General features: G+C 33.5%; 1 protein-coding gene and 1 non-coding gene across 2 annotated transcripts; both read left to right on the top strand.

The window, feature by feature from the left end:
* Window positions 1–10079: 10079 nt before the first annotated feature.
* LOC112763191 (small nucleolar RNA R71) lies at window positions 10080–10187 on the top strand. Its single transcript, XR_003182836.1, has one exon. It is a non-coding gene; the product is annotated as a small nucleolar RNA R71 (small nucleolar RNA).
* A 5537-nt stretch (window positions 10188–15724) lies between these two features.
* Window positions 15725–18481, top strand: LOC112744613 (cocosin 1). The gene is made up of 4 exons (XM_025794290.2): window positions 15725–16085; window positions 16573–16817; window positions 17287–17748; window positions 17962–18481. The coding sequence occupies exons 1-4, from the start codon at window positions 15794–15796 to the stop codon at window positions 18337–18339; spliced, it is 1377 nt and encodes a 458-aa protein (XP_025650075.1). The 5' UTR covers window positions 15725–15793; the 3' UTR covers window positions 18340–18481.
* Window positions 18482–18691: the final 210 nt, after the last annotated feature.

Raw genomic sequence — 18691 nt, 5'->3', positions numbered from 1 at the left:
GGCAAAGTTGTCACTTTTAAAAGTTAAAATAGACAAATCTAAATAATTAAATCAACGGCAACGTTGTCAATTTTATTCAAGCACATATTAACGGCTTTAGCGTCGATTTTATTAAACATATTATAGACAATAGTGTTGTTGATTTTATTAAGTTAAATATCTATACAAAGGCTGTCGATTTTATTGAATCAATTATCGACAAAGAGGACGTCGATTTTAAATAATAATATCGACGGCAATGTTATCGATTTTATTAAGAATGTAAAATTCTCACACCCATATTACAGACGGAACGAATGTCGATATTATTAAATTATTATCGACGGCAACCTTTGTTCGCCCCGTTCTAGTTCCCTTTTTTGGCTTTATTTTAGCCCACATTGATCAATAAGAATAGCAGTCGTATAGGTTAGCGCTTCCTTGCTTGCATCCTTTCCTTTCTTTCTTAATGAAATAGATATGTCTCGACTGCCGAATCCGTATCCTGCAAACAACCTTCAGATCAGCCCGAGATAACTCATTCTATTGCTTACTCCCGCCTATTCTATTCCAAAGTCATGGGGTTCAGACAGGGAAGGCTGTTAAGCATGCAGACTGATTCTCTTTTCTTACGTGAATTAGATACTACTTCTTTCTCTAGAAAAAGTTTTTTCTTCTCAGACGGAACGAACGTCGATTTTATTAAATTATTATCGACGGCAATGAAAGCCGTCAATTTTATTAGCATTTTGAAAAATCGACAAGCTTTATAGCGACCAACTGCGCCATTTATTTTGCCGTCGAATTTCAATATTATCGACGGCTAAGCCGTCGATTTGGCCGTCGATTTTAACGACGTTTTTTGTAGTGAAAAGAACATAACAAATTTATTCTTTTACTTCTACACACATAAGTATATTCGAGTCTAATTTTTTGAGAAATTTTATATTATGTAAGAAGTTGCAAGAAATTTTTCAATTTAAATTAAATGTTCATTGATTAAGGAGTTAACAACAAAATTTAGTTTTAGTATGGATATACATAATATTTTCAACAATGAAAAGGAAAAATTATTTTTGTCTAACATACTTAAATATTTGAATCTGATTTATATTATTTTAATAAAATTTAAGTAAAAAATAGATGTTTAGAATTATTTTATTACTTTTATTGCGTGTTATAAACACATAATCATCCTATAATTATGGAGTAAAATTATTGTTTTGATTTAAAGGTAGGAGTTAGAGAAGTCTTGAGCTCAATTGTACTTCATGATTAATGATAATTATATATAATAGTTGAATTAATATATTTAACATGCCCATAATTAACTTTTACATTATTGATGATCGACTAATTAGGACTTTAGTTTGTTAATTAGGTTAAAAAATTATGATAAAATTTTTACGTTATTGTTGCTTAACTTATTACAAAAATTTCATCGTAATTGAACTAATATCTTTCATAATTTGTAATTAAAGAGACTATTTTGGATTGATTTAACCATAGATTAATATAACTCTAGCTGATTTTCAACGTTATTAATAGTTATTTTAGAGATGAAAAGAAAAAAAAAATTATATAGCAATAAAAGAATATAAAACGAGAAAATTGAAAAAAGCACAGCAAAAAAATTATCAAAATAAAGATAAAAATACTGAAAAGTATAATTGAAATTTATATATCAATGTTTTAAAATTCAGACGCTAATTTAATTATCGAATAAAAATTAAAACCAAAACGATTGTTATCTTCTCTAAATTTAATTAAAGAATACCACCAACATCCTGAGATATGCATGTATATCCTGCATGAAAGTCGATCATAGACATTTTAATAAATAAATAATGATCGTGACATGTCCTCTGCAAAGCACGATTATTTTGCCCCTCTATTATTCATCTGTGTAAAATAAATAATGCAGGAATACCTCGTATGATGCGAAAGTGCGAAACTGCCAAATCACTAACAATAAATTCTTCTTAATGGAATAATTGTAGTATATATGTGTTAATTCCTTGTATATTGTCAGCCATGCAACAAATGAACATATAACAAAATAACTCCACCCGTCACAACACAATGCATTACAGTCTAGAAATCCAAACCGTATCCAATATTATGTAAAACAATCTAGCTACATAACCAACTATGAAAATATGCGTGTAATGGAGTCGGCGATATCGATGTGTCATACAGCTGATGTGAGAATAGTAAGAAAAAGGTAATGAGGTGTGTAACAAGGGGGCATAAAAATAGGTTCTTTTTTAAAATGTAAAATTTTAATTTTATAAAACATTTAATTACCGAAATAAAAATAAAAATAAAATACGTTTATTTTTAAAAACAGTCACTTTCATATTTATAAACAACAATACTAAAAAATTAAGAGGGTATCAGTCAAAAATCAGCTAAATACTTTTGGGTGAATCTAAAACTTCTACGTGAATAGTATTTATGCTAAGTATTAGGATATTTCTTTTCTTTATAAATTGAATAATTTTAAATATATTTTTTTATTTATCATGAATATGTTGCATGATTAAACCATCAGTCATCGAAATCTGTGTTATATATATATTTCAGGAGTGGTAAAATACTCTTTCAGAAGCAAGTGAATGAGATAATAATATTTGGATTGGAATTGAGTGGACATAAATTTTTGTAGAAATTTTTAAAGGTGAGTAGGTTAATGTGGAAGAGAAAAGAAATATTTTTATAAATTTTAATTAGATTTATTTAGTCAAATAAAAAATTTTTAAATTTTGAATTTAAAAATTTAAAATTAATTATTAATAATTATAATTAATTAAGTTGCTCACTTTTTAACTAGTTAAACACTTAGTTCTGTATACTTTTTTATTTATAAAATAGTGAAGACTCACATGCTTGCCATTGTTTTTATGTAAAAATTAATAATAATAAATTATTAAATAAAAATTTAAACAATTTATGGGAGTTATAAACGTTTTAATCTTCTTTACTGTGCTGTTCATGAATAATTCAAAATATCACTAAGATTTTATTTTTTTTACCGTTGAAAATGGAATTACTTTAATGATTTGTACAAATATTTTTATTTCACTAATAATTACTATTCCAAATACATTATGATACAGGCTTGTTGGTCTTTGTTTAAATTTTTATTTAATAATTTTTTATTATTAATTTTATATAAAAATAATTACATATAAATTTTAATTTAGTTTAATTTTATTTGCTCACGTTTATATGTTACTAAATTTACTTTTATATTAATATTTTTTTTGTTTTAGGACAAGTATTTAAAAAGATCAAGTTAAATCATATGTGTTTACTCTATGTCTCTATTATTCCTTTATTGTTTGTTATTTAAGATTTTTATTCCGCGATATCTCTCACTCTCATTTTTCTATGCTAATATATTATTATTCAACATAGTTCATTTTCATTTTTTAGACACTATTTGTCTTTGAATAATAATCAATACAGGTATGTTGAATTAGTTAACTACCACCACAACAGGAAACACTTTTAATACTAAATTTGTAGTGATATTCGTTAGTATTGCAAGTGTAAGGAGCGTCAAAATTAGTCCCACGTCAAAAAAAGCAAGGAAGAGTGAAGAGTTTATAAGATGAGAGACCCATTTACTTGACACTTTAAGGTTTTGAGTTGGATGTGATGTCTTTTCATCTTATATTCTCTCACTTGATTCCTCCCCGAAGTCTCCCCGGTTGTCGAGAGCTCTCCACGGTCGGCCCAACAAATGGTATCAGAGCCGATGGTTAATCGGTCTGGTGGTTTTAAGGGGTATTCAAGGTGAAGCATCGAAAGTCTTCCCGGCAAAGGTGGTCCGGCGGTGTGTTGGTGCACGAAATTGTGATCATCAATGGCGCCATCAACATGGTACGCACAATTGCAATCTCAACTATTTATCACAACTTTGCACAACTAACCAGCAAGTGTACTGGGTCGTCCAAGTAATAAACCTTACGCGAGTAAGGATCGATCCCACAAAGATTGTTGGTATGAAACAAGCTATGGTCACCTTGTAAATCTTACTCAGGCAAACTCAAATGATTATGAATGATGAATAAAACATAAAGATAAAGATAGAGATACTTATGTAATTCATTGGTGGGAATTTCAGATAAGCGTATGAAGATGCTTTGTCCCTTCCGTCTCTCTGCTTTCCTACTGTCTTCATCCAATCCTTCTTACTCCTTTCCATGGCAAGCTGTATGTAGGGTTTCACTGTTGTCAGTGGCTACCTCCCATCCTCTCAGTGAAAATGTTCTATGCACCCTGTCACGGCACGGCTAATCATCTGTCGGTTCTCAATCAGGTTGGAATAGAATCCAGTGATTCTTTTGCGTCTGTCACTAACGCCCAGCCTTCAGGAGTTTGAAGCTCGTCACAGTCATTCAATCATTGAATCCTACTCAGAATACCATAGACAAGGTTTAGACCTTTCGGATTCTCTTGAATGCCGCCATCAATTCTAGCTTATACCACGAAGATTCCGATTAAGAAATTCAAGAGATAAACATTCAAGCCTCGTTTGCTTGTATAACAGAAGTGGTTGTCAGGCACTCGTTCATAAGTGAGAATGATGATGAGTGTCACATAATCATCACATTCATCATGTTCTTGGGTGAAAATGAATATCTTAGAATAAGAACAAGCTGAATTGAATAAAAGAACAATAGTAATTGCATTAATACTCGAGGTACAGCAGAGCTCCACACCTTAATTTATGGTGTGTTGAAACTCCACCATTGAAAATACATAAGAACAAGGTCTAGGCATGGCCGAGAGGCCAGCCCCCAAAACGTGATCAAAAGATTCAAAGATCTAAAGATGAAAATACATTAGCAAAAGGTCCTACTTATAGAGAACTAGTAGCCTAAGGTTTACAAAGATGAGTAAATGACATAAAAATCCACTTCCGGGCCCACTTGGTGTGTGCTTGGGCTGATCATTGAAGCATTTTCGTGTAGAGACTCTTCTTGGAGTTAAACGCCAGCTTTTATGCCAGTTTGGGCGTTTAACTCCCATTCTTGTGCCAGTTCCGGCGTTTAACGCCGGACATTTCTGAGCTGATTTGGAACGCCGGTTTGGGCCATCAAATCTCGGGCAAAGTATGGACTATTATATTTTGCTGGAAAGCCCAGGATGTCTACTTTCCAACGCCATTGAGAGCGTGCCAATTGGGCTTTTGTAGCTCCAGAAAATCCACTTCGAGTACAGGGAGGTCAGAATCCAACAGCATCTGCAGTCCTTTTTAGTCTCTGAATCAGATTTTTGCTCAAGTCCGTCAATTTCAGCCAGAAAATACCTGAAATCACAGAAAAACACACAAACTCATAGTAAAGTCCAGAAAAGTGAATTTTAACTAAAAACTAATAAAAATATACTAAAAACTAACTAAAACATACTAAAAACATACTAAAAACAATGCCAAAAAGCATATAAATTATCCGCTCATCACAACACCAAACTTAAATTGTTGCTTGTCCCCAAGCAACTGAAAATCAAATAAGATAAAAAGAAGAGAATATACTATAGACTCCAAATTATCAATGAAACTTAGCTCCAATTAGATGAGCGGGACTTTTGGCTTTTTGCCTCTGAATAGTTTTGGCATCTCACTCTATCCTTTGAAATTCAGAATGATTGGCTTCTTTAGGATCTCAGAATCCAGATAGTGTTATTGATTCTCCTAGTTAAGTATGATGATTCTTGAACATAGCTACTTTATGAGTCTTGCCCGTGGCCCAAAGCACTCTGCCTTCCAATATTACCACTGGATACATACATGCCACAGACACATAATTGGGTGAACCTTTTCAGATTGTGACTCAGCTTTGCTAGAGTCCCCAATTAGAGGTGTCTAGGGTTCTTAAGCGCACTCTTTTTGCCTTGGATCACAGCTTTATTTCTTTCTTTTTCTTTCTTTTTCTCTTTCTCCCCTTTTTTTTCGTTTTTTTGCTTCCTTTTTTCTCTCTTTTTTTTGTATTCACTGCTTTTTCTTGCTTCAAGAATCATTTTTATGATTTTTCAGATCCTCAATAACATTTTTCCTTTTCCATCATTCTTTCAAGAGCCAACATTCATGAACCACAAATTCAAAAGAAATATGCACTGTTTAAGCATACATTCAGAAAACAAAAAATATTGTCACCACATCAAAATAATTAAGCTAGTTTTAAGGATGAATTCGAAATCATGTACTTCTTGTTCTTTTGTAATTAAAACATTTTTCATTTAAGAAAGGTGATGGATTCATAGGACATTCATAACTTTAAGGCATAGACACTAAGACACTAATGATTATGAAACACAAACATAGGTAAACATAAGCATAATTTTCGAAAAATAGGAAAATAAGGAACAAGGAGATTAAAGAACGGGTCCACCTCAGTGATGGCTGCTTGTTCTTCCTCTTGAAGATCTTATGGAGTGCTTGAGCTCCTCAATGTCTCTTCCTTGCCTTTGTTGCTCCTTTCTCATGATTCTTTGATCTTCTCTAATTTCATGGAGGAGAATGGAATGTTCTTGGTGCTCCACCCTTAGTTGTCACATGTTGGAACTCAATTCTCCTAGGGAGGTGTTCAGTTGCTCCCAATAGTTTTATGGAGGAAAGTGCATCCCTTGAGGCATCTCAGGAATTTGATGATGAGAGGGGTCTCTTGTTTGCTCCATCCTCTTCTTAGTGATGGGCTTGTCCTCATCAATGGGGATGTCTCCCTCTATGTCAACTCCAACTGAATAACAGAGGTGACAAATGAGATGAGGAAAGGCTAACCTTGCCAAGGTAGAGGACTTGTTCGCCACCTTATAAAGTTCTTGGGATATAACCTCATGAACTTCTATTTCTTCTCCAATCATGATGCTATGAATCATGATAGCCCGGTCTATGGTAACTTCGGACCGGTTGCTAGTGGGAATGATTGAGCGTTGGATAAACTCCAACCATCCCCTAGCCACAGGTTTGAGGTCATGCCTTCTCAATTGAACCGGCTTTTCTCTTGAATCTCTCTTCCATTGGGCGCCCTCTTCACAAATGACAGTGAGGACTTGGTCCAACCTTTGATCAAAGTTGACCCTTCTAGTGTAAGGGTGTTCATCTCCTTGCATCATGGGCAAGTTGAATGCCAACCTTACATTTTCCGGACTAAAATCCATGTATTTCTCCCGAACCATTGTAAGCCAATTCTTTGGGTCCGGGTTCACACTTTGATCATGGTTCTTGGTGATCCATGCATTGGCATAGAACTCTTGAACCATTAGGATTCCGACTTGTTGAATGGGGTTGGTAAGAACTTCCCAACCTCTTCTTCGGATCTCATGTCGGATCTTTGGATATTCACTCTTTTTGAGTTTGAAAGGGACATCGGGGATCACCTTCTTCAAGGCCACAACTTCATAGAAGTGGTCTTGATGCACCCTTGAGATGAATCTCTCCATCTCCCATGACTCGGAGGTGGAAGCTTTTGCCTTCCCTTTCCTCTTTCTAGAGGTTTCTCCGGCCTTGGATGCCATAAATGGTTATGGAAAAACAAAAAGCAATGCTTTTACCACACCAAACTTAAAAGGTTTGCTCGTCCTCGAGCAAAAGAAGAAAGAAGAGAGTAGAAGAAGAAGAAATGAAGGAGAAGAGAATGGCTTTGTGGTTCGGCCAAAGGGGGAGAAATAGTGTTTAGGTTGTGTGAAAATGAAGGAGTGAAGGTGGGTTTATATAGGCGTGGGGAGAGGGGTAGGGTTCGGTCATGTATGGGTGGGTTTGGGTGGGAAAGTGGTTTGAATTTGAATGGTGAGGTCGGTGGGGTTTTATGAAGGATAGATGTGAGTGGTGAAGAGAAAGATGGGATTTGATAGGTGAAGGGTTTTTGGGGAAGAGGTGTTGAGGTGATGGGTGAATGAGTGAAGAAGAAGAGAGAGAGTGGTGGGGTAGGTGGGGATCCTGTGGGGTCCATAGATCCTGAGGTGTCAAGGAAAAGTCATCCCTGCACCAAGTGGCGAGCAAAATTTCCCTTCATGCCAATTCTGGCGTTAAACGCCGGGCTGGTGCCCATTTCTGGCGTTTAACGCCAAGTTCTTGCTCTTTTCTGGCGTTTAACGCTAGTCTGGTGCCCCTTTCTGGCGTTAAACGCCCAGAATGGTGCCAGACTGGGCGTTAAACGCCCAATTGCTAGTTTTGCTGGCGTTTAAACGCCAGCAGATTCTCCTCCAGGGTGTGCTATTTTTCTTTCTGTTTTTCATTCTGTTTTTGCTTTTTCAATTGATTTTGTGACTTCTCATGATCATCAACCTAACGAAAACATAAAATAACAAAGGAAAAATAGATAAATATAATAAGATTGGGTTGCCTCCCAACAAGCGCTTCTTTAATGTCAGTAGCCTGACAGAGGGCTCTCATGGAGCCTCACAGATGCTCAGAGCAATGTGGGAACCTCCCAACACCAAACTTAGAGTTTGAATGTGGGGGTTCAACACCAAACTTAGAATTTGGTTGTGGCCTCCCAACACCAAACTTAGAGTTTGACTGAGGGGGGCTCTGTTTGACTCTGTTTTGAGAGAAGCTCTTCATGCTTCCTCTCCATGGTGACAGAGGGTTATCCTTGAGCCTTAAACACAAAGGATTCTTCACTCACTTGAATGATCAATTCTCCTCTATCAACATCAATCACAGCCTTTGCTGTGGCTAGGAAGGGTCTGCCAAGGATGATGGATTCATCCATGCACTTCCCAGTCTCTAGGACTATGAAATCAGCAGGGATGTAATGGTCTTCAACTTTTACCAGAACATCCTCCACAAGTCCATAAGCTTGTTTTCTTGAATTGTCTGCCATCTCTAGTGAGATTTTTGCAGCTTGCACCTCAAAGATCCCTAGCTTCTCCATTACAGAGAGAGGCATGAGGTTTACACTTGACCCTAAGTCACACAGAGCCTTCTTAAAGGTCATGGTGCCTATGGTACAAGGTATTGAAAACTTCCCAGGATCTTGTCTCTTTTGAGGTAGTTTCTCCCTAGACAAGTCATCCAGTTCTTTGGTGAGCAAAGGGGGTTCATCCTCCTAAGTCTCATTGCCAAATAACTTGTCATTTAGCTTCATGATTGCTCCAAGGTATTTAGCAACTTGCTCTTCAGTGACATGCTCATCCTCTTCAGAGGAAGAATACTCATCAGAGCTCATGAATGGCAGAAGTAAATCCAATGGAATCTCTATGGTCTCAGTGGGAGCCTCAGATTCCCATGGTTCCTCATTGGGGAACTCATTGGAGGCCAGTGGACGTCCATTGAGGTCTTCCTTAGTGGCGTTCATTGCCTCTTCCTCCTCTCCAAATTCGGCCATGTTGATGGCTTTGCACTCTCCTTTTGGATTTTCTTCTGTATTGCTTGGAAGAGTATTAGGAGGGAGTTCAGTAATTTTCTTGCTTAGCTGACCCACTTGTGCCTCCAAGTTTCTAATGGAGGACCTTGTTTCAGTCATGAAACTTTGAGTGGTTTTGATTAGATCAGAGACCATGGTTGCTAAGTCAGAGTTGTTCTGCTTAGAACTCTCTGTCTGTTGCTGAGAAGATGATGGAAAAGGCTTGCCATTGCTAAACCTGTTTCTTCCACCATTATTGTTATTGAAACCTTGTTGAGGTCTCTGTTGATCCTTCCATGAGAGATTTGGATGATTTCTCCATGAAGGATTATAGGTGTTTCCATAGGGTTCTCCCATGTAATTCACCTCTTCCATTGAAGGGTTCTCAAGGTCATAAGCTTTTTCCTCAGATGAAGCTTCCTTAGTACTGCTTGGTGCATTTTGCATTCCAGACAGACTTTGAGAAATCATGTTGACTTGCTGACTCAATATTTTGTTCTGAGCCAATATGGCATTCAGAGTATCAATCTCAAGAACTCCTCTCTTCTGATTTGTCCCATTGTTCACAGGATTCCTTTCAGAAGCGTACATGAATTGGTTATTTGCTACCATTTCAATTAGCTCTTGAGCTTCTGTAGGCGTCTTCTTCAGATGAAGAGATCCTCCAGCAGAGCTATCCAAGGACATCTTGGACAGTTCAGACAGACCATCATAGAAAATACCTATGATGCTCCACTCAGAAAGCATATCAGAGGGACACTTTCTAATCAATTGTTTGTATCTTTCCCAAGCTTCATAGAGGGATTCTCCTTCCTTCTGTCTGAAGGCTTGAACTTCCACTCTAAGCTTACTCAATTTTTGAGGTGGGAAGAACTTTGCCAAGAAGACATTGACTAGCTTTTCCCAAGAGTTCAGGCTTTCTTTAGGTTGTGAGTCCAACCATATTCTAGCTCTGTCTCTTACAGCAAAAGGGAATAGCATAAGTCTGTAGACCTCAGGGTTAACCCCATTAGTCTTGACAGTGTCACAGATTTGCAAGAACTCAGCTAAAAACTGATGAGGATCTTCCAATGGAAGTCCATGAAACTTGCAATTCTGTTGCATTAGAGAAACTAATTGAGGCTTAAGCTCAAAGTTGTTTGCTCCAATGGCAGGGATAGAGATGCTTCTCCCATAAAAGTCGGGAGTAGGTGCAGTAAAGTCACCCAGCACCTTCCTTGCATTGTTGGTATTGTTGTTGTTTTCGGCTGCCATGGTTTCTTCTTCTTTGAAGATTTCTGTTAGGTCCTCTACAGAGAATTGTGCCTTAGCTTCTCTTAGCTTTCGCTTCAAGGTCATTTCAGGTTCAGGGTCAGCCTCAACAAGAATGCTTTTGTCTTTGCTCCTGCTCATATGAAAGAGAAGAGAACAAGAAAATGTGGAATCCTCTATGTCACAGTATAGAGATTCCTTAAGGTGTCAGAGGAAAAGAAAAATAGAAGGCAGAAGTAGAAGATTCGAACTTTATCAAAGAAGATGGGGTTCGAATTGTGCATTAAGGAATAGTGTTAGTCCATAAATAGAAGGATGTGAGAAGAGGGGAAGAAATTTTCGAAAATTAAGTAAAAGATTTTGAAAACATTTTGAAAAACACTAATTGATTTTCGAAAACCAAGGGTGGAAAAGAAATCAAGTGATTTTTTTGAAAAAGATTTTGAAATTAGAAATTAAAAAGATATGATTGAAAACTATTTTGAAAAAGATGTGATTAAAAAGATATGATTGATTTTAAAAAGATGTGAGAAGATATGATTTGAAAAACATTTTAAAAAGATTTGATTTTAAAAAAAATAATAACTTGGCTAACAAGAAAAGATATGATTCAAACATTAAACCTTTCTCAACAGAAAAGGCAACAAACTTGAAATGTTGAATCAAATCATTAATTGATAGCAAGTATTTTTGAAAAAGGAAAGAAATTGATTTTGAAAAAGATTTGATTGAAAAGATATGATTTGAAAAAGATTTGATTTTGAAAAGATTTTGAAAACTTAAAAAAAATTTGATTTGAAAACAAGCTATGGTCACCTTGTAAATCTTAGTCAGGCAAACTCAAATGATTATGAATGATGAATAAAACATAAAGATAAAGATAGAGATACTTATGTAATTCATTGGTGGGAATTTCAGATAAGCGTATGAAGATGCTTTGTCCCTTCCGTCTCTCTGCTTTCCTACTGTCTTCATCCAATCCTTCTTACTCCTTTCCATGGCAAGCTGTATGTAGGGTTTCACTGTTGTCAGTGGCTACCTCCCATCCTCTCAGTGAAAATGTTCTATGCACCCTGTCACGGCACGGCTAATCATCTGTCGGTTCTCAATCAGGTTGGAATAGAATCCAGTGATTCTTTTGCGTCTGTCACTAACGCCCAGCCTTCAGGAGTTTGAAGCTCGTCACAGTCATTCAATCATTGAATCCTACTCAGAATACCATAGACAAGGTTTAGACCTTTCGGATTCTCTTGAATGCCGCCATCAATTCTAGCTTATACCACGAAGATTCCGATTAAGAAATTCAAGAGATAAACATTCAAGCCTCGTTTGCTTGTATAACAGAAGTGGTTGTCAGGCACTCGTTCATAAGTGAGAATGATGATGAGTGTCACATAATCATCACATTCATCATGTTCTTGGGTGAAAATGAATATCTTAGAATAAGAACAAGCTGAATTGAATAAAAGAACAATAGTAATTGCATTAATACTCGAGGTACAGCAGAGCTCCACACCTTAATTTATGGTGTGTTGAAACTCCACCATTGAAAATACATAAGAACAAGGTCTAGGCATGGCCGAGAGGCCAGCCCCCAAAACGTGATCAAAAGATTCAAAGATCTAAAGATGAAAATACATTAGCAAAAGGTCCTACTTATAGAGAACTAGTAGCCTAAGGTTTACAAAGATGAGTAAATGACATAAAAATCCACTTCCGGGCCCACTTGGTGTGTGCTTGGGCTGATCATTGAAGCATTTTCGTGTAGAGACTCTTCTTGGAGTTAAACGCCAGCTTTTATGCCAGTTTGGGCGTTTAACTCCCATTCTTGTGCCAGTTCCGGCGTTTAACGCCGGGCATTTCTGAGCTGATTTGGAACGCCGGTTTGGGCCATCAAATCTCGGGTAAAGTATGGACTATTATATATTGCTGGAAAGCCCAGGATGTCTACTTTCCAACGCCGTTGAGAGCGCGCCAATTGGGCTTCTGTAGCTCCAGAAAATCCACTTCGAGTGCAGAAAGGTCAGAATCCAACAGCATCTGCAGTCCTTTTTAGTCTCTGAATCAGATTTTTGCTCAAGTCCCTCAATTTCAACCAGAAAATACCTAAAATCACAGAAAAACACACAAACTCATAGTAAAGTCCAGAAAAGTGAATTTTAACTAAAAACTAATAAAAATATACTAAAAACTAACTAAAACATACTAAAAACATACTAAAAACAATGCCAAAAAGCGTATAAATTATCCGCTCATCACGTGTCCCGCGGTGTTTTGCGGCGGTGTGATGGACGAATACTCATATGTGATGGAGGAGCTAAAGGGGAGTTAGTGATTGATGTGGAGGCTCACACTTGATGAGGAGATTGTTAGTGTTGCAAGTGTGAGGAGTGTCGAAGTTAGTCCCACATATCAAAGAAAGCAAGGAAGAGTGAGGAGTTTATAAGATGAGAGACCCATTTACTTGACACATTAAGATTTTGAGTTGGATGTGGTGTCTTCTCATCTTATATTCTCTCATTTGATTCCTCCCTAAAGTCTCCCCGGTTATCGAGAGCTCTCTACGGTCGGCCCAACAATAATAATATAATCGCGTTGTTATATAAAATATATATTTATTATTATATATTTTTTATTGTTATTAAATTTTTTTTACTGATAATTGTATAATTATCTTTAAAATATTTTAATGATAAAGCTAAAACGGATAATATTTAATTACCAATAAATATATTAGTGACTATTTTTATTGTTGTTAAAAATAAAATAAATAATGATTAAAAATAATTTTTCTAATAGTATGCACTTTTATTCATTACTAAGTAAATGTTATTTATTAGTAATATTTTGTTTTAGATTACCTTAATTTTAGATTTCTTAATAATAAATATACATTTAGCTAGAATGATATAAAGTATTCCATATACATGTATACTCTATTGGTTTTTGTTATAAATTATTTAAAATAAAGGAATTTAATTACATAAATAATATAATATTTTATTCCAAGATAGCATAGATAATATTTATACTATTAATATATAAAAATAATAATGCTAAATGGATAGAAAATTTTCACCCAAATTTAATATTTAACCTAATAAAAATTTTATTTAATAAGTTAGATAGAAATGAAAAGATGAAATGTTCGATAAAAGAAAAAAAAACTATACAAAACTATTTGCTGTTCGTCAAATATATATTGTAAAAGATTTATGAATAAAAATTATACATTAAATTTTCTATCAATTTATATATTTTTAAGCACTGTTAATATTTTTCTTTGGGATAATTTTAAAAAAAAATAAAGGGGTTAAATCATACATATGCATGAAGGGATTTTTTTTATTTAAATTAATAAAATATAATATTTATTGAAATATGTAATGTATAGATAAATTATAATTTTATATACACATTACATATTTTGGGTATATAACAATAATTGAGTTCAGATATTCAGTATTCGAAATATGATACATAAGTAAAAAAAAAAAAAAAAAGAACATTTAGAATATGTTACAATTACGTAGTTGTATATATTTAGGGTGCTCAGTACTCAATATGATCATAAAAAAATTCTAGACAACATATTCGAGATATGTATACGGTTATCTAGATATTTCTGTACCTTAACTATATAATTACCAAAAAAAAAAAAACCTACATAAAGAGCTATGCGAGACTAATACCGTAATATGTAATGGAGTGGTATGTTAAAGTTTGTAATTGTAAGTAGTAATTGTGGATCGTCCTCTTCAATTCCATAAACAGTCTCCGTAGTAGCAACACTAATTTACTATGCCAAACCTCACAAAATTAAGTAAATAAATAATTTTTTAAAAAAATATTCTATTTTACAGATATAATCGTATAACAATATTAATTAATAATATCCTAATATAATTAAGTATTTAGTAAAAAAAACCTTCATGTAAATTTAAAAAATTAATTAATTATTTTCTAATATTTTCTACTAACTAATGATCGATCTTTTAACTAATTTAATAATTTAATTTAAAACAAAGCTCTATTTTATGAATATAATCATATAACAGCATTAATATTAATTAGTAATATTCTAATATAAATGTTTTATACTAACTAATGATCTTCTAGCTAATTAAATCTAACGATCCTAATTAATTAAATCAAAATAATCTAATATGTTAATATTTTAATACGTCATTTAATTACTTAGATATCTTAACATGTCAAATAATTATTTAAATCAAGTTAATCTAAAATGTCATTATTCTAACACATCATCTAACTAATTAAGTCAAAATTAAATATCTTAATATATTAGATTATTTACGCACGTATAGTAGTAACTTATAAACATATTAATAGACAAATGATACTTTTTATATTTGTATTGCTCGCGTGTAAGATATATATATATATACGAGCAATATATAGGAGAAATACAAATATAAAAATATATAATTTAATATTTAAAATAAAATGATACTTATTAAACTTATATTATATAATAAATAATGTTGATATAGAAACTACATTAATTTCACAAAGACAAATAGTATATAAGTTATTTTGATGAAGTGGTATTATATGGTGGATTAGATTTTCCATCTGAAATAAATTAAACACTATATAATTGTAGTTTCAATATATTTGTTAACTCCTTGCAGTTTGTCAGCCATGCAACAACCCCCCTCCTTACAAGTTACAACATACAATGCCCTGGTTTTATAAAAGAGTAATTTTAGGATTATAATTAATTGTCAAATAAATTTAATATAAAATCTATTAAAAATGAGTTTTGTGAATTTAAATTTATTTTTAAATATTTTTATTTTTAAATATCTTTTATGTTAATTGATTGCGATGTCACTCCTAAAATTTTCTCTTTATAAAATTTAAAATAGTAAAACACTTTTATAAAATAAAATATATATTAGGAAAGAACACTTTCTATTAATATTAATTAATATTATTTTTTATATTATTAAAATTTAAAATTTATTTAAAATAATATATTCAAAATTTAAATATTAAAAATAATAAATTTTATTAGTACTGTAGCATACAAAAATTAGACTCATTTCTTTTACTTGAAAAAAAATGGTTTAATGGACACGCTCACAGGTTCACTATATTATAAACAAAGAGGCTAGTTGGTCCTCGCTGCTGAACTATCTTTCTCTATTATCACTACTAAGCTTGTCTTGAAACATATCATGTCTTCATCATTACTTTTTCTCACACTTGCTTACCTCGTTCTTATTGAACGTTTAACATGTCATGCGCAGTCACATGGAGACAGAATCGGAGAGTGCCGTCTTGAGCACCTCAGCGTCATGGAACCTACAAAACGAGTTGAATCTGAAGGTGGCGTAGCTGAGTTCTGGGATGACAAGAGCCAGCAGCTCCAGTGCATTGGTGTCACGTTGATTCGATACACTATAAGACCCAAGGGCCTGCTCTTGCCATTTTACACCAATGCCCCCAGAATCCACTATATTCTCCAAGGTCAGAATTAAAGGTTACTTTTCACAAATTTCGGTGATTTTGCAACCAAAACCTTTTAGTTTCAACTTCCACCAAATAGTTACTCAACGGAAGACGTGTTAAACTATTGGAGATTTTGAGGGCCAATTACAAAGAGAGTAGTTGCTTACATCGCTTTATAAAATAATGTTACATGATTAATAAAATTTATTTTTTTATTAATATTTAATTAATTTTAAATTTTAAATATTAAATCATAAATTTTAGATCATAGATATCGTTCTAAAGTATTAGTTGATATTAATAAAAATTATTAATCTTTTAATATTTCTCATCCTTCACATATGTTAGTAAAAATTTTAAATGCATCTAAAAATATATATTATTTGATTTGTTTTTAATATATATTATATATCTGTGACAAATTTATTTTTTGTATTGGATAATATACAATCATGAATGTCAAAAGATCTCTGTTTTAACTTGTGGGAGGCGGTAAATTATGCAGGTAAGGGTGTTATGGAAATAGTGGTGACAGGGTGTCGGGCAATGTATCGGTCATCAACAAAGAGAGGCATGATGAGCAGTTACAGTGACGAGCACCAGAAGATTCAATCAATTGAGCAAAACGACGCCGTTGCCGTGCCTTCAAGTTCGGTTCACTGGATATACAACACCGGCCACTCAGATCTTGTTCTCTTCTCGCTCGTCGATGTCGCCAATGCTGATAACCAACTTGACCCCACATTTAGGGTACTATTCACTAGTTTTTGAGGCATCATCAAATAAAATTGAAGTATAAGAAATTAATTTTTAATTATTTAATACAATTTATTTTTTTATAATTTAAAATTTAAGATAATAATTTGATACATTTACTAGTTTTCTATGCATCACGGAATAAATCTTTTATGGGAGTTAACTTGTCCTCAAATTAACTGGCGTACATCACCATTAGTTTTAATTAAATCTAATTTATATTATATGATTAAAAAATTAGCTTTTAATTGATTAGTGTATATAAATATATATACTTAGTATTTTTTAAAAATATTTATGTTATTATTATAAAAATATTAGATTACTTTAATAAATTTTATTTTTATTGAAAAAATGTACCGTTAAACTATAAATAATTATATGTATATGCATGTAACACTCAAAATTACACAAAAATAATAAGTAATATGATTCGATCTTTTAACATTGATATTAATTACAGAACTTCCTCCTTAGTGGGAACGGAAACGGAAAGGAGGGAGAAGAAAGTAACAATAATTGGTTTATAAAGAAGAAGCAAAGAGAGGCACAAGAAGGCAATGTGTTCAGTGGATTAGCATTAGAGACATTGATTGGGTCTTTTAATGTTCAGAGGGAGATAGCGGAGAAAGTGCAAGGCTTGAAGGATTGGAGAGGTTCAATCATTTTGGTGAAGGAAGGACTTGATTGGCTGAGCCCAGAAGAAGAGGAAGAAGAAGAAGGATTAGAAAAGAGGAAGAAAGGTGATGTTAATGGTATAGAGGAAACTCTATGTTCTTACTCATTTGTGCATCCATTAGGTGAACCAAGAATGCATGCTGACAAATATAACCCACGTGGGGGTCACATTACTAGCCTCAACACTCCCAATATGGCAGTCCTTCAATACCTCCAACTTGGTTTAGACCGCGGTGTACTCTACAAGGTACAATTGCTACATAATATTAAGACTTTGTTTGGACTATAACTATTATCGTATATATACATGATTGCTACGATGTCTATATAACTTTCAAACTTATTAAAATTAAAATAATAAATTTTCAAAATTTAAAACATTTGTTAACTTAAAAATAAAAATAAAAAATGTTACAAAATATAATCTTAATTTTAGTAATACTTTTTAACCAAAATGCAGGATGCTATTCTAGTTCCTCACTACAATTTGAATTGCCATGCTGTGATCTACTGCACAAGGGGAAGCGCTCTGGTTCAGGTAATCAACGAGAACGGAAAGAGGGTGTTGGATGAAGAGGTGAAGGAGGGTCAAGTGTTAATTGTGCCACAGCATTACATTGTTGTGAAGAAGGCTGGGAGTGATGCATTTGACTGGGTAGCAATCAAAACCAGTGATAACCCCATCATCAACACACTCGCCGGAGAGCTCTCCCTCGTCCGCGCAATTCCCGAGGCAGTGCTGATGAGTTCGTATCGGATGGAAAGGAAGGAAGCTAGGCTTTTGAAGCGAAAGGGAGAGCTTACTATTATTAGTCCTCCACTTGAAGAAACCCACTAGCAACTACTTCACCAAGCTTAACCAAGCTTCTTAAACCTGGCTTATATGTCTAGTAAGGAATAAAAGACTAAATTATGTTTAATTTTGATGTATTAATATAAAATATTTCATGAAATCGTTTAATTATATCTGTTTTTTTTAATTTGATAGTTAATATTATGTAATTATATATGCGTATAAAATTAATAATTTCAGTTCTTACAAATATTCACAAAAGATAAAATTATCTGCAAAACTAATCATAAAATATGAAAGTTTACATGATAATTAGGTTTTGTTATATGCTAAAGATAACATAGATATAGCTACATCTAATAATATTTGGTTTGTTTTGACAAATAAAGATAAGTTT

This window comes from Arachis hypogaea, chromosome 2, assembly GCF_003086295.3.
Source record: "Arachis hypogaea cultivar Tifrunner chromosome 2, arahy.Tifrunner.gnm2.J5K5, whole genome shotgun sequence".
NCBI classification, from domain to species: Eukaryota; Viridiplantae; Streptophyta; class Magnoliopsida; order Fabales; family Fabaceae; genus Arachis; species Arachis hypogaea.
Note: the sequence above shows the minus strand (reverse complement) of the source record. Positions and strands in the feature narration are given on the sequence as shown.